Source organism: Panthera leo, chromosome E1, assembly GCF_018350215.1.
Source record: "Panthera leo isolate Ple1 chromosome E1, P.leo_Ple1_pat1.1, whole genome shotgun sequence".
Classification (NCBI taxonomy): Eukaryota; Metazoa; Chordata; class Mammalia; order Carnivora; family Felidae; genus Panthera; species Panthera leo.
Genome location: NC_056692.1, coordinates 58012083 through 58030642, shown reverse-complemented (window position 1 = coordinate 58030642; position 18560 = coordinate 58012083). Strand labels below are relative to the sequence as shown.

The 18560-nt window shown below is 62.2% G+C and overlaps 1 protein-coding gene across 8 annotated transcripts in view; it reads left to right on the top strand.

Moving 5' to 3' along the window:
• CANT1 (calcium activated nucleotidase 1) overlaps positions 1 to 17513 on the top strand; it is a 30506-nt gene extending 12993 nt beyond the window's left edge. For 3 of the 8 annotated variants that reach the window (XM_042914562.1, XM_042914559.1, XM_042914561.1), the window contains 5 exons: positions 10183 to 10257; positions 11231 to 11443; positions 12013 to 12144; positions 13355 to 13613; positions 16238 to 17513. In XM_042914562.1, coding sequence (XP_042770496.1) covers positions 10183 to 10257; positions 11231 to 11443; positions 12013 to 12144; positions 13355 to 13613; positions 16238 to 17291 — 1733 coding nt within the window. In that variant the 3' untranslated portion in view covers positions 17292 to 17513. Of the gene's footprint in view, positions 1 to 820; positions 3392 to 7006; positions 7032 to 7488; positions 7569 to 8116; positions 8351 to 8676; positions 8818 to 10182; positions 10258 to 11230; positions 11444 to 12012; positions 12145 to 13354; positions 13614 to 16237 lie in introns of those variants that run through there. The other 5 variants (XM_042914566.1, XM_042914564.1, XM_042914563.1 and 2 more) reach the window with 5 other exon arrangements.
• Positions 17514 to 18560: the final 1047 nt, after the last annotated feature.

The window sequence follows — 18560 nt, the reverse complement described above, 5'->3', positions numbered from 1 at the left end:
GCGCGCTTTCTCTGGGCACAGCGGTGTTGGGGATTTCTGCCTGTGCGGTCTGTTCCCAGCCCCACCCCATCCCTTCGCTGTCCCTGACAGAGCGCCTCCTGCTGTCTCAGACCACAGCCCCTCCTGTGCCAGCTCTTCTGGCCGTTCCCTGAGGGTGGGGCCCGGGCCCCGCCCCTGACCAGGTAGAAGCAAGGTGGACCGGGCTCTGGTTCTCCCCTCGCCTCCCGGGAGAGTGTCACGGCTGGTGTGTGTGTCGGGGCGGGGGGGGGGGGGCCGGGGGGGTCGGGATGCTTGGAGCGGCCAGGCAGCTCCAGGCTTGGGGGGCATGGCGCCGAGGACGTTGCTTCGCCCCCAGATAGGAGGGTGTGCTGCCTCCTTTTCAGCCTCGAGGGAGCGTCTCCCCCCAACCCTGATCCCTTCCTCACAAATCCATCGTGCTGGCTTATCTCGCTCCTTCCCCCGGGCTCGCTCGCTCATCGTGCTCCTTGGTTAGCAGCAAGGGAGCAGAAACGCAGACAGAACTCCTGGCCACGGGTCCCCAGGCCCGGGCGGTCTCGGTCTGGCTTTCCCGTCTTTGTCTCTCAGAGTGACCAAGGACAAGGACGGACGGAGAGCGCCACAGGAAGCAGGGAGGTCTCGATAGGACGGAGTGGTGACGCTCCCTGGCGGCCAGCCCGCCACGCACTGTCAGCAGCGTGGAAGCCCGCGCGGGGAAGGAGGCGCCGCGGGCGCACGACCACGTGGTGGAGGGTCCCGTCCGCACCCTGCTCGTGGGCGGGGCGGTCTGGTGACCCCGGGGGGGTCTGTCGTGTGTCCCCAGGCTACCTCATTCACGAATCGGCGTGCTGGAGCGACACTCTGCAGCGGTGGTTCTTCCTGCCACGCCGCGCCAGCCACGAGCGGTACAGCGAGAAGGACGACGAGCACAAGGGCGCCAACCTGCTCCTGAGCGCCAGCCCGGACTTCGGCGACGTCTCCGTCAGCCACGTGGGCGCCGTGGTCCCCACGCACGGCTTCTCCTCCTTCAAGTTCATCCCCGACACCGACGACCAGATCATCGTGGCCCTCAAGTCTGAGGAGGACGCGGGCAGGGTCGCCACCTACATCCTGGCCTTCACACTGGATGGCCGCTTCCTACTGCCGGAGACCAAGATCGGAAATGTGAAGTATGAAGGAATAGAGTTTATTTAAATTTACAAACTTCAGACCAGCAAGGCCGAGAGCTGGACGCCGTTCAGCTCCATCAGGACTCAAGTTTTATAAAAACCAGAGGACGGCACTTTTCCGCGGTGTTTGGTTTTGCTTTTGTCGTTTCCTTTTCAGAGCTCAGGTGTGTGCCTGGTGCAGAGACCCTCCCCGCCCCCCAGAACAGGGAGGTCAGCCCCAGGGTGCGAGCAGCCGCAGGAGGGGGTTCCGCAGTGCGCAGTGCCGGGAAAGGGGCCGGGACAGTTCCCCTTGTGGCCACCTGTTCTGTGCACTGCCACCTGGTGGTGGGAGCTGGTCCCTGCGGGCGTCCTAATCTGGGACCCGCCCTCCCTCCTGCCCACCTCCCTCTCTTTCTCTCCTTCCCTTTGTGCTTTCGTTTAATAAATGTTTCTTGAGCTCCTACTGTGTATCCAGCACTGTCCCCCCGTGGGAACAGAACAGAGTCTGAAGTGGGACCTGCCCGTCGGGAACTCCCAGGCCACCCCCTTTGCTTCCTTCCTGGTGAACCTCGTGCGTTAAATCCAGTCCTCGAGGCGCCCGGAAAGGAATCTGTCTACACTACAGGGTGTCACAGGGCTGTGTGGGCGAAGGCAGACCTCCAGGGACGCATCTGCCCACAACCCACAGGAAAGGACACAAGTTTGCTCGTTTGTCCTCAGCCTCACATCAGGCAGTCTCCGCTCCGTGTGGCTGACTCCACGGTTTTTCCCTTCAGGAAGCTTCTGTGGCCAGGCAACACTTGGAAGTTTTAATTATGGCGCTCGCTTTGCCAGCATGTGTACTGAGGTTTTAATTATTAACTCATTTTAATTAAACCAATTTCCTTTCTCATAGTGCAGTCACCAAATCTTATCACACAGACCAAAGTCCCATAGTTAACGAATTCATTCCCAGCAGTGGAGGAGGCTGGAATTCAGTTCTAGCAGGTGGGAAGACAAGTGATTAAGCATTTAGAAGTCCTTCCTCGGTCAGAAGATATGAAGACAAAACATTGGCAACTGTCAGATGTTGTCTTGCCTTTAAAGACTTCCACGAGTGACGAGCTTTTCCTTCCTTTACGGGCCTGCCCTAGGTCAGGGGTGCTGGGCTCTTTCCAAGAGAGGTCATGTACGAGGCCAGCCTGGCCCTGTGGCTTCTGTCCCCTGACCTTTTGTTTCTCCCTCCCCTGGGGAACTTTGCAGCTTCTCCTCTGGAAACTTCACACAAATCGCTTGCTTATCTGCGTCCCTGTGGCCTCTTCGTGCTCCACGGCAAAGGCAAAGGGTTTAGGACAGGTCAGCCAGGACCAGAGCCGAGGAGGGCCCTTCCCCTGAAGTTCCCTCACCCCTCCGGGAGTTGTAGGATGCCTGATGGTCTGGGAAGGGCCATCTTTTAGGCTCGGGTATCACTGAGGACCCCTGTCTCACAGACTTTTCCCGCTTACAGACTCTGATACCGCTGCTAGGCAGGAACCCAGGGAGGCTCCCGCTCCCACTGTGAAGTATCTAGGAAAAGTATGTGCCACGTTTCTCTGGAACTCGATTCCTGCTGGACGTAGCCTGGAGCAGCCAAGTGTTTTCTGACTGCCCGGCCAGGCTCCCTGACCCACGTCCTTGATAAACGTCACTGACGTGGAGGCCGTGTGAGTTTTTGAAACGGAAGCAAAATTAGGAAGGTTGGAGGACTTGGGACAGTCACTAAGTCGAGACCTTTCTGATGGCACTTCAGGCCTAGGTGCCCCAAGGGGGTTTTCACAGTTAGGGATTTGAGACCGTTTTAAAGCTAGAAGTTTTGTTTCTGTATTTGCTGCCGTAAGCATCAGGAAGCATCGGGATTGCGTTCCTTCCTACTGGAGCCATTGTTTTCTAAACAATAAAGTGCCAGAGGGGACTGTGAATGCTCTGTCTCCGGCTTTGTGTTGGCTGTTGGCCAGGGGCCTCATGCAGGAAATGTAAGGGGGGTGGCGATTCACAAACAGGCCGGGCTCTCTCAGGTGCGCTCTGTCCTCTTCTGGGGCGGGGGTGTCTGACGGGCCATGGGAATTGGCGGGACAGGCGCCTTCACAGACCAGGGAACGGCTTTTCTGGAAAACGAATCATCCAGTCCCAACTTTTCCTGTGTCTGAAGGAGCCCGTTTGGTCATTGCAGTGAAGGACACGGGCTGTGAAATCACTCACAGGTTCCAGTCCTGCCCCGACGCTTCCCAGCTGTGTGGCCCGGGACAGCACGTCTGACTTCTCGGTCCTTCGAGTTCCTCGTCTGTAAAGGGAGGACGCTGCTGTGAACAGCCCCCGGTGCCCAGTTAGCATGCGCTCGCCCGTTCTGGCTCGCCGCGTGATGGGGTGATGAGGAGGGTCCCAGCAGAGAGGTTAGGCCGATCAGGGTGCCCTTGGCGCGTCTGTGGAGCTGCGGGGATGAGCCCGTTCCCCGGGGTGCGAACCCTCAGGAGCACCCAGGAGCAGCGGATGGGGAAGGGCTGTTGGAGAAGACGGGCCTGAGCCAGCGTAGGACCCAGAGGGCGTGCTCACAGGTCCTTTTCTCTCTTCAGACCCTCCCTTGCCCTTCCTCCTCCCCGCCCTGCTCTGCGTCCCCAGAGACTGATGGTGGTGGGGGGGGGGGGGCCACGGAGGGAGGAGGATGAGCCGAAGGTCCTCAGTTCCCTCTAGCGGGGTCGCCTCCGGCACGGTCTCGCGAGAAGGGTCCCCCCTGCCCTCTCAGCCTGTGCTCCAGTGACTGCTCCCTGCCCTCGGCCCTTCTGGCCTGAGAGTGGTCCACACTCCAGGAACCACTCTACCCCTGCTCACTCACACCTCGCAGGTCGTCCCTTCCTTAAAGCCTCCGTCGGTGACCCCCGTTTGGAGCCATCTGTTTCCTACTGGGAGCCTGACCATCAGATACCGCAGGGAAGTCAGGGAAGAAGGTCCGCAGAGGGTCCGTGGACTGAGCCACAGGGAGGACCTGGTGTTCTTGGCAGTCCTCCGGAGAACAGCTCCAGGAGGGCCGCGAGGGGGAAGCCGGAGGACGTCGGCCTGAGATGGAACCGGACAAGGAGTCATCTCTTTGAGAAGCTCCAGATACCGCGGGGTCCGGGCTCACACCCTCCTCACACGCGTGGTGACTGCGGCCTGCTGGCTGCTCTCTGTGTTCAGGGTATAATTCATCAGCAAAAGGAGAGCTCCCAAGCACCGTCTTGGAACAGAGTGAAAACAAGTGACATTAATCTCTTCCCAAGCGTGAATCCTGTCATATGCACTTTAAATTGGTGAGTTTCAAGGTAAATCGTACCTTAATAAAATTGTGTAAAAGATGTGACTCAAAAGCCTTCACGCCAAGAAAATTCCAAGGCCACATGGTCTTACTGGTGAATTGCCCCAAAGATTTAAGGAAGAAACAATACCGAGCCAACACAAAATCTTCCATGATTTGGGAAATCGAGAACACGTCCTGACTGATTTTCTGAGGGCTCCACCATTCTGATACCAAAACCAGACACATCTTTTACAAGAAACGACAGATACAGGCCAGCATCCCTCATGAACAAAGATGCAGAAGTCTTTGATGAAAATCTAGCCGGTTGAATCCAGCTGTATGTAAAAGCGGAAGTAATTCACGAGAGAGTGTGTTTTATTCCAGGAAGGCAAGGTTGGTTGAATAGTCAAAAAGTAACATAATCCACCACGTTGCCAGATTGAAAACGAAAAATCCTGGAGCGCCTGGGTGGCTCAGTCGGTTAAGTGGCCGACTTCGGCTTGGGTCATGATCTCGCAGTCTGTGAGTTCGAGCCCCGCGTCAGGCTCTGTGCTGATGGCTCGGAGCCTGGAGCCTGTTTCGGATTCTGTGTCTCCCTCTCTCTGACCCTCCCCCGTTCGTGCTCTGTCTCTCTCTGTCTCAAAAGTAAATAAACGTTAAAAAAAAATTAAAAAAAAAAAAAAAAAAGGACAAATCCTATAATTGTCTCAAAAGACACAGAAAAAGGTTTGGACAAAATTCAACACCTGTTCATGATTTTAAAACAAACAAAACTCTTAGCAAACCAGGCATAAGAGGAACGTCGCTCATCACTTGATAAAGGGCACTTGCCGTAAACCTACAGCGAGCGTCATACTTTGTGCTGAAAGACCGAAGGTCTTCCCTCCCCCTAAGGCTGGGAACGAGGTAAGAATGTCCCCCCAACAACCTACTTTCTTATGTTGGAGCCATTTTAAACCAAAACTCGCACAGAAGTTGCAAAACTAGCACGGTGCCTTCGTGGAGCTGAAGGACAGATGGCACACGTACAGAAACTCCCTTGTTTCTGTGTAGCTGACGTGAACAACTGGAAACCCTGTGCAGTAGTTAAAACCTGGGAACGACCCAAATGTCCATCGGTGCACGTAAACGCATACGCAGGGTGTAGTCTGTCCCCATGGGGCACGACTCCTCAGGAAAAAAGTGAGCCAAGAGCTGGTGTTCGCATGTGGCACGAATGAGTCTCAAAAGCCTCGTGCTAAGTAAAAGCAGCCAGATGCAGAACATCACACGTTGTGTGTTTCTGTTTCTATGCAATTCTAGGACACGCAAAACGCATCGGTAGTTGCCAGGGATGGGGGCTGGCGGAGGGGACTGACCGCAGAGGGGCATAAGGAACGTTTGAGGATGATGAAAACGTTCTGTAGATTATGGTCACGGTTGCCATTTGCACACCTCTGTCAAAACTCATTAATGCATTTTAATGAGTGCGTTTTAATGTACGTAAATCATACCTCAAGAGAGCAGGGGGGAGGGGCAGAGGGAGAGAGACCGACTCTTAGGCAGGGTCTACGCTCAGCGTGGAGCCCCACGTAGGGCTCGATCCCATGACCGCGGGATCGTGACCTGAGCTGAACTCAAGAGTTGGACGCACAGCCGGCTGAGCCATCAAGGCGTCCTGAGCCAATTTTTTTTAAAAAGAAAAAGTGGGGGTTTGAATCCCAGCTCCTTCCCTTTCTTGCTGCACAACCGGGCACATTTTGCCTCTCTCGCCTCTGTTTTCTCATCTGCAGAGGGAACCCCCTTTGCAGATAACCACCCACGGGGGTTTGGGTAGCAAGTGGGCCGAGACCCGTGCGAAAGGTCTCTGGTAGACCCCAGCAGGAGCCTCTGGGGCCAGTTCCTGCGCTCGGCGTGCAGGTGGGGGAGACGCAGGAAAGATTGCCCTATGAACCGGCCAAAGGTCCTCGCCTCCGAAAATCCCCAGGCCTCTCCCTGCCGTGTTGGCAGTGGCTTCCTGGTGACAGCAGCCCGACCGTCGTCTGCGGTGCCCGGGGCTTTCCGTCCTACCGGCACGGAGTCCCTCCTCACCGGACCAGGCCCTCTCAAGCTCGGTTCCGCCTGGAGGGCCCCGGGGGAGCCCACACCCCGCACTCGGATTCCACGCAGAGGCCTTGGGCTCACACCTTCCTTGCCCGAACACGAAGGACTTTCCAGGACCGTGGGGCTAAAGATTCAGCAACTTGAGTGGGAAACCGCGCCACCGTGAAAATGAGGCCAAGGAAACCTCGGTGAGAATGGAGGGGGGCGGCGGGCGGGGGGGGGGGGCTCTCACCCCCAGCCCCGGTTGACCACCGCCGACCCAGCAGGAAGAGACCGCGTCACCGTCCCAACCTGGAGGAAAGCAGGGTTTCTTCCTCCCTGCGCCGCGGCTCAGCCACTGGGAAGCCACTTACGCCGCCTCCCAGTTTCCCGCAGGGGCCTTTCTGTTTATAACAGCCCCTCCCTTTGCTCTAAAACTGAGCCCCTTCTTCCTTGCCCAGTGGAGTTGCTTTGCCGTAGCCTGCTTGCTCCGGGTAGCAACTCTTAGCTCTTCGTCAACAAACTGGTCTTTGCTGGTAAGATAGCTGGCAGTTTTACGTTTAAGGGCAACGCCACCACCACCTGCCAAAGGACTTCCTTTGTACTCTCTTCCTGACGGGCAAAATCGTGGAGACTGTGAGAAGGCGGGGGGTCCTGGGGGTCCTGCACCAACGAAGCGGAAGCTCCTTCGTCCGGATGGGATTTTAAACCTCACCACGGTCTCTCCTGCCAGCGCTGTTTCCAGATGCTTCTCCCCCTGGATATCTGGTTTCTCTGGAGGGAGCTGGAGGAACCACGCAGCTCCCCGAAACCTCACCTCGTGGGCAAACAGCCATTCGGGGCTTGACCTCGGCGCGCCAGGGAACCCGTGTGTGTCAGCCCTGGCCGCGCACGGCAGCCACCTGGAGGGCTTTACGCGGCCGATGCCTGTCCCCACCCCGGACATCGTGACGGAGTGGGCCTGCACACCGGGGGTTTGTAAAACTCCCGGGCGACTGTCATGTGCAGACCAGGCCGCGAGCCACTAGGCTGGGGAGACCTGGGGACAAATCATCCAGAGCCGTGGCATGCAGGTGACAAAAACAAAAGAGGGCGTTCGTTGCCTCATTTAACCGCGAATCCCAGGGCTTGACCTTGGCAGCTGGACCCAGGGGCTCGGACCGCAGCCTCGGGACCTACCGCCTCCAGGTCTCAGGTCCACACCCCCCCCCCCCCCCCCCCCCCCCCCCCCCCCGCCTCAGATGGGCTCTCCCCGGGGCATCCGCAGCCCCCAGGCACACACACCCTACAGGGACCCTCCCTGAGGCCGAAGCTGACCCCCACTGGGCCCGCCGCCCTCACGGCCTCTCTCCGACACCATCCCTGTGGCAAGGGGCCTGCAGGGCCCTGAGCTGCCAGGTCTGGGTCAGACTCCGGGGGAGCCTGGGCCCCCAGACAGCCTGGGAGTGGGAGCCGGTGCCTTCCCGAGGGAAAAATGCAGTGCTGCTTTCTGTGGGGTGGGGAGGGGGGGGAGAAACGGCTGTCTGTCGGGGGGGCAATTTACACCCACCCTGCAGGGGTGAGACGCTGGGAGAACAGCCCTTATCGGGGGTGGGTGGTGTGCCCCCCTGGGGGTCACTTGCTGGCTGCGTACTTGGCCGTGCTGTCTCGCGTCTCCGAGCCCCCCTCGCCTGTCCGGGGATGACTCCGTGCAGCCTCGCGGAGGGCCTCTCAGTGACGTCAGGCTTGCCGCGCTCTCAGCGCTGGGTGACGCTCGGTGAGCGGCCGTCCCGGCGGTGGCCACCCTGCCAGCCACGTGCCAGACCCAGGATACGGCCCGGAGCGTTCAGCGCGAGCCCGGGGCCACACTGGCAAGGTGCGGCCCCAGCCTGTCTGTTCCCACCCCCTGCTCTTCTTCCCGGCTCCCCCTCCCGCACTCTCCTCCCTCTCCCCCTCCCCGCCACCGCCGCCCTCCCCCAGCGCCAGCCCTTGGGGCCAGTCCAGCTTGGAAGGTTGTTTACAATCGAGCCCAGCTGCCGAGCCTAGCTGCCGCTGTGGGCAGGCCGCCTCGCTCCGGTTATCGAGTCAGTTAGACTGCCCCCGTGAGGTCCAACATCTGCAGGCAGAGCTGAGAGGAGGGAGGGGACCAGGGAGCCTTGGGCCGGCAGCCAGTCCCAGAAGAGACCCAGGTCAGGTGGTTTCTAGAAATCGAAACTCCACTGTTTTCTGTGGCGTTTCCTGGGACCAGCATGCCACGCTTCACCCTGAGTTTTCTGGGTTGAAGAGGGGATCCTGCAGCAGGTAGGCAAGAGGATCCAGGGCAGCCATCAGTAGTGGCCTCAGGTAAGCTCACGCCTCTTGTTCTCAGGCGGGTGTCCCTCTCACTACCCAATGTAATCTGGTGGGTACAGTCCCTGTGGGTACCCAGCTGGGATCTGGTGCTCTCCCTCAGCCCAGAAACCATCATTGCCGCTCCCAGATCCACGGGGTCTCTATGTACAGTTGTCCAAGTGGTTCACTGCACAAGGACAGAGGGCAAACAGGCTTGGAATTCAGCCCAGTGCCCTCTCACCAGATGGTGTATTCCAGCCCAGGCCTATACCTATCCCAAGAAAGAGTATCTTTTTTCTAATTTGCAAAGGTCAGGCAGCCTTATCCCAATTTCCCATGTGAGGGAGTCAGGCTACAGCAGGTGGCCATGACCACCCCAAGGGCAGCCATATTTGCATACCACGTACCAGGTGCTTGATCGGCCACTGTTAATGCACAACTGGGGTGCTGCCTCAGGGTCACCAGCCCTGAACTTGTAGGGGTGCCCACAATGGCGGCCTCGTTGCCCACTTGCTGGGCCCGGGAGTGGCATGTGGCCATGGGATTGTCACCGAGACAGAGAGACGATGCCTGGTTCCCCCACAGCCGGGGCCTGGCGGGCAGAGGCAGGTGAGGGGCAGAGGCTGGGATTAAGGCGAAAACCGAGCCCCCAAAATTGCAGAGAAGCAAGGACTCCAGGCGGACGTTGGAAGAGCTGCGCCCCCCAGGCTGGCTGTGGAGTCTCGGTGGCCCGAGCCTCTCCGCGCCTGTGTCTTGGGGACACTAACCTCAGAGGTGGCAGCACCAGGTCCACCGCTCAGCATCTCCCCCCCGGCCTGCTCCCCCGGCCCCCGTCTCGTCCGCACCCCCACCCCCACCCCCACCCAGCTGCAGCCAGTCCCAGGCCTCAGCCCTGACTCCCCCTCCCAGCCACTGTCTCTGGCCCTGTCTGTCACTCCTGCCTGGATTTTCTGAGGACCTCCCGGCGTGTCCCCTCCCTTCGGGGGCCCACAGAGAGCTCTCAGGCACGCCCACAGGAGTCCAGCTGCCAAAAGTAAAGCCCTACCTTCAGCAAGGCCCACCAGGCCTCTGGGGATCTGGGCCCTGCACCCTCTACAGCCTTGCCCAGGGCCTGGTTTTCGGAGATGGGCTTTAGTGCCCACTGTCCTGCTGCTTAGAGACCTCCACCCGTTCCCCTCACCCTTCTTCTGGGCAAGTCTCACTCCCTCCTTACGCGCCGAGGACCACCCCTCGGGGGAGGGGCTCCCGCTGGGGGGGGTGGGGCACCTGTCACGCTCACAGCTGAGAGCAGGGACACCACACGTAGGGTCTGAAGGATCCTGGTCCCAAGGGCTGCCCAGCTCTGCCATCGGACTCTTCTGCTTCCTTCCACCGCAGGACGGGGGCCTCCCAGGAGAGCCATGGCCCTCCCACGACTCCTCTGGATGTGGCTGCTGGTTGCAGGGACCCAAGGTGAGCTGAGCCCCAGGCATGCCCAAAGCGGCCATCTGAGGGGCCGCTGCTCCGCCTTCTGTGGGGCTGACCCCTCCTTGCGGAACATCTAGGCAATGTTCTGCCTGGGTCACCGGGGTCAGCCCGGGTCTTCTCTCCTGCCTGGAGCCCTGGTGATCCCCAGTGATGGTGGCTCATAGGTTCTGGGGGGACACCAAGGGATTCTCCGTTGCATCCAGTGGGACCCGGAGGGACTGAGCACCGGGAGCCCATCACGCAGGCCGAACGCTGGGGGTTGGGGGGGGCGGGTCACGAATCAGTGCCCTGTGGACCCAGTCAGACTTCAGAGTTCTGGATGCCTGTCTTCAGAAGTGTTCTCAGGAGGCCCTTCCTTGTCCTGGTGACCCCATGGAGGCCTGCTGCACCCCCGACTGAGAACTACCCTTTGACATGGCACCCAGCTCCTGCCTGACCCTGTCCCAGAACAGCCCCACTTTCTCTCTGCACCTGGCGTTTCCTGCCAATGTTTCTGGGGGGTCGCTGGGCCTGCCACTCCTGGACTCCCCCCCCCCCACCCTCCTAGGGGTCCATGCTGTAGTGCATAGGCAGCATCCCCGAGCCCCAGACGCCCTCAGGTGGGGTCACATAGGCCCCTCCTCCTCCATTCTGCCCCCCGGGGTCCCGCCTCCCCCGTTCTCAGGCTTTAGGGTCCCAGCTGCCCCTCCTGCCCCTTCTCTACCAACAGAGGAAGGACCCAGACCTCACAGATAAGAGGCGTTTTACCTCCTGGCAGGGGGCCATGTCCTCTACCCCTCCCCTACAGGTGAACCCCTCGACGATGGAGGGAGGGCTTTAAAGTTCGTTGCACAGCAGGCACCCCGCCCTGGGGGGAACTGACAAGTGGTCCTGGGGGGGGGGGGGCAGGGCCCCCGGATAGGGAGGGAGGTGGGCCTTCCTCCCTGCTGACCTTTCTGTTCCCTTGGGGACCCTGTAGGTGTGAAAGATGGGGACGTGCGGCTGGCCGACGGGGACATGCGCCTGGCCGACGGGGACAGCGCCAATGAGGGCCGCGTGGAGATCTTCTACAGAGGCCAGTGGGGGACGGTGTGTGACAACCTATGGGACCTGACGGACGCCAGCGTCGTCTGCCGGGCCCTGGGCTTTGAGAACGCCACCAAGGCTCTGGGCAGAGCCGCCTTCGGGCCAGGTAGGCCTGCTGGTCCCCAGGTCCCACAGCTGGGAGCGGCTGCCAGAGAAGGGCCGGGCCTCCTCACTCGGCTTTGGCCAACACTTAAAGCAGGGCTAACACCCGAGCTGGCCAGGGGCACTCACGCTGGCCTTGCCGGCAGCCAGTCCCTCAGGCCCTGGGAACCATACCTTCCTGAACCATCCCCCCCACCCCCGGGGGGTGCACAGGACCGTTTCCACTGATGCAGGGCCGGTGATTCTGAAGAAAGGGAAATACTCCAACTATTCAGAGGCGGGGGTCGGGTACAGATGATGGCTAGTTTGTGGCCACCGGAATAAACCCGAACCCGCCCTCGGATCGCCGCCAGGTCACACCTGGGGACAGACCCCGCAGGGCAGCGTGAGGGACCAGGGGCCGCCGGCACGGAGCGGGAGGGCTGCACGGGGCTCCCGTCGCCGCAGTAAACGCAACTGGCCTCTGCAGTCGGCAGTTCTGGGGGAGCAGCAGCCCTGTCCACGCCCCGCCCCGCCCCCCCCCCCCCCGCGGAGGGCGCCAGCACCCCCAGCCCCGCCCTTGTGTGCCTGCAGGCGCGGGCCCTATCATGCTGGACGAGGTGGAGTGCACGGGGACAGAGTCGTCGCTGGCCGAGTGCAAGTCCCTGGGCTGGCTGAGGAGCAACTGCAGGCACAATCAGGACGCCGGCGTGATCTGCATCAACGGTGAGCCCCGCGCGCCGCACGCCCGCCCTCGCCCTCCCCTGCAGCGCCCGCACCCTCCCTGCGCACCGCACGCCCTGCCCCGCCCTGCCCCGCCCCACGCCTGTCCCGGAGGGAGGGGGCGGGAGAGCCTCCAGAGCAGCACCACGCCCCAAGCCATCCCCGATTCCCCACGGCCCTTCGCAGGGCCGCTCACAAATGCTCCCTTTAACCGGGTCCTTGGGCAAGAGCCGCCTGCCCCCTGCACGGGACACCTGCGTGCTGCACGCTTGCGTCTCGAAGCCTTTTACTTTCCTTCGTCCTCCGTCGGCGACACGGAAGGAGCGCCCGCGTGCCTGGACGGCAAGCCCTAAACCCTGCCCCCGTGGCTCCCGCCCCTCTGGCCTCCCCTCCTCCTCCCCCTGCACCAGCACGCGGGCTGACCTCTCTGGGCCGCTCCGCGTTCTTCAGTCCCCGATTCCTATCTTTCTTCTCCTTCCTGGGCTTCGCACGGGGCCTGGGGACCTGGGCAGCCCCCCCCCCCCCACCCCAGGCTTGGGGACGGAGCATTTACACAGCGATAGAGCCACCGCGTGGAGGGCTCCCTGGGAGCGGGGCGCGGGGGGGCCGGGCAGGGAGGCGGTGGTGACCGTGCGGGCGGAGGAATGCGGGGCTGGACCCGCCTGACTGACTTGTGACCCATTTGTGAAAAAGAAAGAACAGGTGGGATTTTTGTTTCCAGTTAGGCTTTGGGGGTGTCGGGACAGGGGTACATCACCCCCGGCACCACCTCGGGGTGGGGGGGGGGGCTTCAAGTGGCTTCTCTAGGCCCCTGTTCCCTGAAGGAGGCTGCTAGGGACCCCATGGCTCTGAACTGAGTTTCTGTAAGACTCTCCCTCCTCAGACGGTCCAGCCAGGGAAAGGGTCTGGGTTTTAGAAGGCACCACCTGGGTGACTGCTTGAGCAGCTGGGATTTTAAAGGGGGGGGGGCGGGGGTGCTGGACGTCGGGGGAGGTGCTGCCCGAATGTGGGGGAGCAGAGGAGCTAACTGGGGTGTCCCACGGCGGGGGGGGGGAGGCTCTGCACCACAGAGGGGACGGCACCCCCTGTCTCCCCTGGAGCCTTCCTGAGTAGATAAGGCGAGGAGGAGACCAAGTGCAGGGGGCAGAAGTGTTCTTGGGTGACGGCCCCTGGCCCTTCTTGCTAACAGTGTGCTCCCCTCTGCCCCTTTTAGAAACCCGCGGTGCCCACACCCTTGACCTGTCGGATGAGCTCCCTGCGGCTCTGGAGTGGATCTTTGACAGCCAGAGGGGCTGTGACCTGTCCATCAGGGTGAGGGTGAAGGACGACGAGGAGGAGGGCCTAGACGTGTGCGGCCACAGGCTGATCCTGTCAACCAACCCCGAGGCCGAGGCCCTGTGGAAGGAGCCTGGCCCCACCGTCACCATGGAGGTGGACGCAGAGTGCCTGCCTGTCGTCAGAGACTTTATCAGGTGACCATCCTCGGGACGGGGGTACCAGGGCCTGGGCAGGGTCCCCAGGGCGCTCCCACCTCCCTCCGGCGGCAAACCTCAGGGGCTACGGCACCGACCTCACGGGTGCTTCCGCGAGCAGGTGCGTGGGCACGACACAACACACACTCACACCCGCGTGTGCCCCCACATATCCGCATGGTCTTAAACAGGCACACCCACACCCTCACGTGGACACACGTGTGCTTGCACATGCTCGGGCTCACAGTCGTGTGCGTCCCACCCTCTCGCGTGCACACGCACACTCTTGTGCGCACACACAGTTGCACACTCTACACTGACACACACACACACACACAAATACCGACTTTCACAAAACACTGCATAAAAAATCTCCCAGCAGTCGCCGCCGTTAGAAGAGGCATCAAACCCTCTGTGGGTCACAAGTCCACCGGGTCCAAGACCCGGACCGGTTTGGTGAGAGGTCGCTGGAGGGGCCTGGGGCAGAGCTGGGAAGGGGTCCCGCCCACCAGAGGCCGCCGGTCTGGGCCACGGCCTCCGCGGAGGCCCAGTCGTGCGTGTGTTCGAGGAGGAGTCAGGTGGTCCAGAAGCACGCACACCTGTCTCTGAGGTCACGTGAGGTCACGGCCCAAGATTTGCGAGAAACTTAAACGTAGTTACGAACTCACCCTCCTCCCCGTCTGGCTCTGACCTTGCTTGTGTGGAAGGTGGAGCGCTTGTGACCCCAGACCCGTCGGCGTCTCCCCCGCCCGTGAGCCGGCGCCCCAGCTGGGGACACGGAGACACCAGGGGCCCGCCTCTCCGGGTCCTGGCCCGACCCTCCTGCCAGGCCGCCCTGCCGGGGCCCCCAGGGGCTTGTGCTCCGAAAGCACGTATTTAAAAAGAGCTGCTCCTTCTCCTTCTCCGGATCTAAAGCTCTATGTAGCTGGGAGCGACACTGAAGAGAAAACAACAAATGTTGGCAATTCAGACAGACTGAAACGGTTTCTTTCCGGCTGCCCTGTGCTGCACCGCCCCCCGCAATGGGACCATCTCTATGAGAACCAGGCAGGCGCCACCCCCCCCCCCCCCCCGCTGCCTTGTGTGTCCCCCCCCCCCCCCCCCCCCCCAGTGGGACCATCTCTATGATCCGTTCGAGAACCAGGCAGGCACCCTTCCCCAGCTTCCCAGGCCCAGCTGGAATCACACCCTTGGTCAGAGCTCAGGATTCTGGAGCAGTGGTGATGCCCCCTGTCTCTTTCCTTCTCTCTCTGTCTCTTCCCTTCTCTGTCTTTTCCTTTTTCTCTCCGTCTCTGTCTCTGTGCCCTCACCAAAGGCAGAAAGGCTACAGCGGGCTGGATGCCCCTGGCCTCCGGACCCCGTCCGGCCCCGGGAAGGCCTCAGGAGACCTGATCCCCATCGAGGGCAGAGATTCCCCCCATTCCTCTGCCCGGGGCCCCCTGATGCCCGGGGCCTCCTCACCAGTTCCCATGGTTTCTGAGGGTCGCCGACGCTCCCCGTCCTTGTTCGAGTCTGCCTCTCAGGGGCAGGCCGAGGGACGACTGGGAACCCCTCCTCACACCGGGGCCCACCTGAGGCTGAGGTGGGTAGTGACCGGCGGCCTGGGAACCTCCCGCTCCGGCCTGAAATGAGAATTGGGAGGGGTGGTAGCCACAGTCCCTCCCCCCTTTTGTCAACGCACCTGCGGGGCCTGCCACCAAAGAGGCCGTGCTCGGGAGGTGTGCGCCCCAGTGCCCTGCCACTGCTCCAGGGCGAGGCTTCAGTGATTCGGGCAGTTACCCAGCTGGTGGGTGGCCGGCCAGCGGGAAGATGCCCTCTTCCCCCTGCGAGTTCCTGTCGCCAGCAGGAATCACACGCTAAGCTTCGAGAGTAGCGAGTGCAGGAAGGGACGAGGAGGGGAGGACCCGCGTCTGCCACCGTCACTGGGCACAGGGTCCCCGTCTCCTCCCAAGGGACGCCACCCGCCCCATCCCGGGAGAGGGCGGCAGGCCTAGCCCGGCATTGCCCTCTAGGCAGACCCCTTCCACACCTGTTCTCACCCAGCACAGAGGGTCCTGGTGGCGCCCCGAGCCACAGAGCCAATCATAGATCGGGTGCCACTGGCATGGGCTCCCCGTCAGCAGGGGAAGCAGACAGGGAGCAACCAGGGGTGATGCCCGTGTCACGGGGGCAGGAGAAGGTGCTGGGGACAGAGGGGCACTGACAGGCACCCGGCAAGGGACCGAAGGGGCCCTGGCCAGGGCTGTGACGGCAGGAAGGAAGGGGTAGTGTAGCGCTGATGCCCGAGGTGGCCAGCAGGTCCTGGCGCCCAGGACACCAGAGGGTGATGACCGTGACGGCGGAGGCAGAGCACAGAGGTTGCTGGTGCTGCCTCCGTCACAGGTGAGGAGGTCACCTGTCAGATCTGAGCAGATGTGAGATTGGACTGTGGATTGGCCCGAAAGGTAAGTCCGCGGGGCACCGAACGCCTCTCGAAACGGGGCACCGCCGGGGGTGTCTGTGGGTCGCCGGCAAACACGGGACAGATAGTGATGTCAGAGAGGCAGGCCCGGCACACGCCCGGCCCCCTGTCGTCCCGCAGGGGCAGGGGTGCCCGGCTGGTCAGCGCTCGCTCCCCTCCCCAGGTACTTCTACTCCCGAAGGTTGGGCGTCTCCCTGACGTCGGTGAAGTGCTTCCACAAGCTCGCCTCCACCTACGGGGCCTGGCGGCTGCAGAGTTTCTGCGCGAGCCTCTTTGCCATCCTCCTCCCCGAGGACGCCTCCTTCCAGACGCCCCTGGACCTCTATGCCTATGCACTGGCCACCCAGAACCCCGTGCTAGAGGAGCTCTGCGTGCGGTTCCTGGCCTGGAACTTCGAGGCCCTGACGCAGGCCGAGGCCTGGCCGAGCATCCCCACGGCCCTGCTGCGAGTCCTGCTCTCCAGGAGCGACCTGGCCGTGCGCAGCGAGCTGGCCCTGCTGATGGCCGTGGACGCGTGGAGCCGGGAGAAGCAGCCCTCCCACGGGGAGGTGGAAGGCCTTCTGGACGAGATCCGGTTCCCCATGATGCTGCCCAAGACCCTGTTCGAGCTGCAGTTTAACCTGTCCCTGTACCGCGGCCACGAGGCACTCTTCCAGAAGAAGACTCTTCAGGCGCTGGAGTTCCACACCGTGCCCTTCCGGCTGCTGGCCCAGTACAGAGGCCTGAACCTCAGCGACGACGCCTACCAGCCCCGGCTGTATACCTCGCCCACCTGGAGTGCCAACATCTCGGGCGATTCCCAGGCCTCGTCCAACTACCTGGATGCTCCAAACCGGTCCTTCCAGACCCCACAGCACCCCAGCTTCCTGTTCCAGAACCAGCTCGTCTCCTGGTTGCTCCTGTACCTTCCCACCGTCCAGAGCTGCTGGGACTACCGGTTCTCGTGCACCGAGGACGAGGTCCCCCTCCTGGGCCTCTCCAAGTCTACCGACTCAGACCCCACCATCGGCTACCAAAGCCAGGCTCTGATGCTCTGCGAGGGGCGCTTCGTGGCCGACGTCACCGACTTCCTGGGACAGAAGGCCCCGATCCCCGACGCCCTGGGCACCAACAGCTCCCGGAGCGCCTCCCTCTTCCCCTGCCCGGAAGGGTCCTTCACCAGCTTCCAGGCGGTCATCCGCCCCTTCTACCTGACCAACTCCTCCGACGCGAACTAGGCGCAAGCGAGCGCCAGGAGGCCAGGCGCCTCCCAGTCCGCCCCAGGCTTGCCGTTGCTGGCCGCCTCCTGTCTGCAGCCACCGGCCGCACCGGCCACCAGAGGGCCCTCGCGCTTTCACTGATGTCTCTGAGCTTAGAGAAAGTACTGGAAGGTTTCAACTAACGTTCACCACCCTGCGCAGAAGTCCCAGTTCCACCCCCACCGCCCGGCTGGTTTCCAGGTCGAGAAGCAGCCCGGCTGGTTTCCAGGTCGAGAAGCAGCAGGACCCGGGAGGGGCAGCGGCTGGACTTTCCACCCGGCCTTTCCCTTTCCCGGTCGGGTCCTGTGCCGTCCCTCGTCCAAGATCATTAAAATTGCACTGATTGCCCAGTTCCCGCGTTGGTGCCCAGAGTCGCGCGTCCATTCTGCGCTCGGACGTTGGGTGTGCTGGGTCCTGGGGCTCAGAATGAGCAGACACAGCCCCTGTCCTCGCGAAGCTGCGACCCCGGCGGTGGGACGGGCGGGGCAAGTAGACACCGTCGGCGTCATCGCAGTGGGGATGCAGGTGATGGAAACCAGAGGGTGCGCAGGGCGGCGGGCCGTGGAGAAACGAGAGGCCGGGGCATATGGAAAATGGGGCGGGGGGCGGTGAGCCCCGGGGAGAAGGAGCGGCCCCTGGCGACCCCGTGCCTCCGCGAACCCTCGCGCATGCGCACGAGGATGCGGACGCGGATTCTCCTCGCAGCCAGGCTCCTGGGAATTGGAAACCACCGTCATGCGCATCAGCCAGGGGCTAGCGCCCCGACAAAGGACACCCACGACGGGGTGGGCGGGACAGAAAGACATGCTGGAGCGACCCTGGGCCACCCACGCAATCTAAGTGAGGGCAGGGGACCGAGCCTGGGGTCCCGTGGGGACTTATCCTTGGTTCGGGGTGCTCAACCCTACCCCCCCCCCCCCACCCCCCTCTGAGAGCAGGGCAGGAACTCTGAACTGTCCCTGCTGCTGTGTGATGTGAGCTCCAGGCCCAGGGTCCCCGGAAGCACGCGGTTGGCCGAGCCCAGGCCGCGTGCTCGCAGCTCTTGGCCAGGGTCTGAACGGCAGCATCTGGGCTGCTCTGGCCTCGGGAAGGGGAGGCGCGCACGGGAGGGAGGGTCAGACGCGGGACGGGCCAGAAGGCAGCAGGCCCGACGCACACTGCGCCCCCGCCCCCGCAGGGACAGAGAGCCTCCCGCCTGGCCCAGGCACAGCTTCGCCTTCCCGAGGGGTCCCAGCTCCAGGCCCGCGG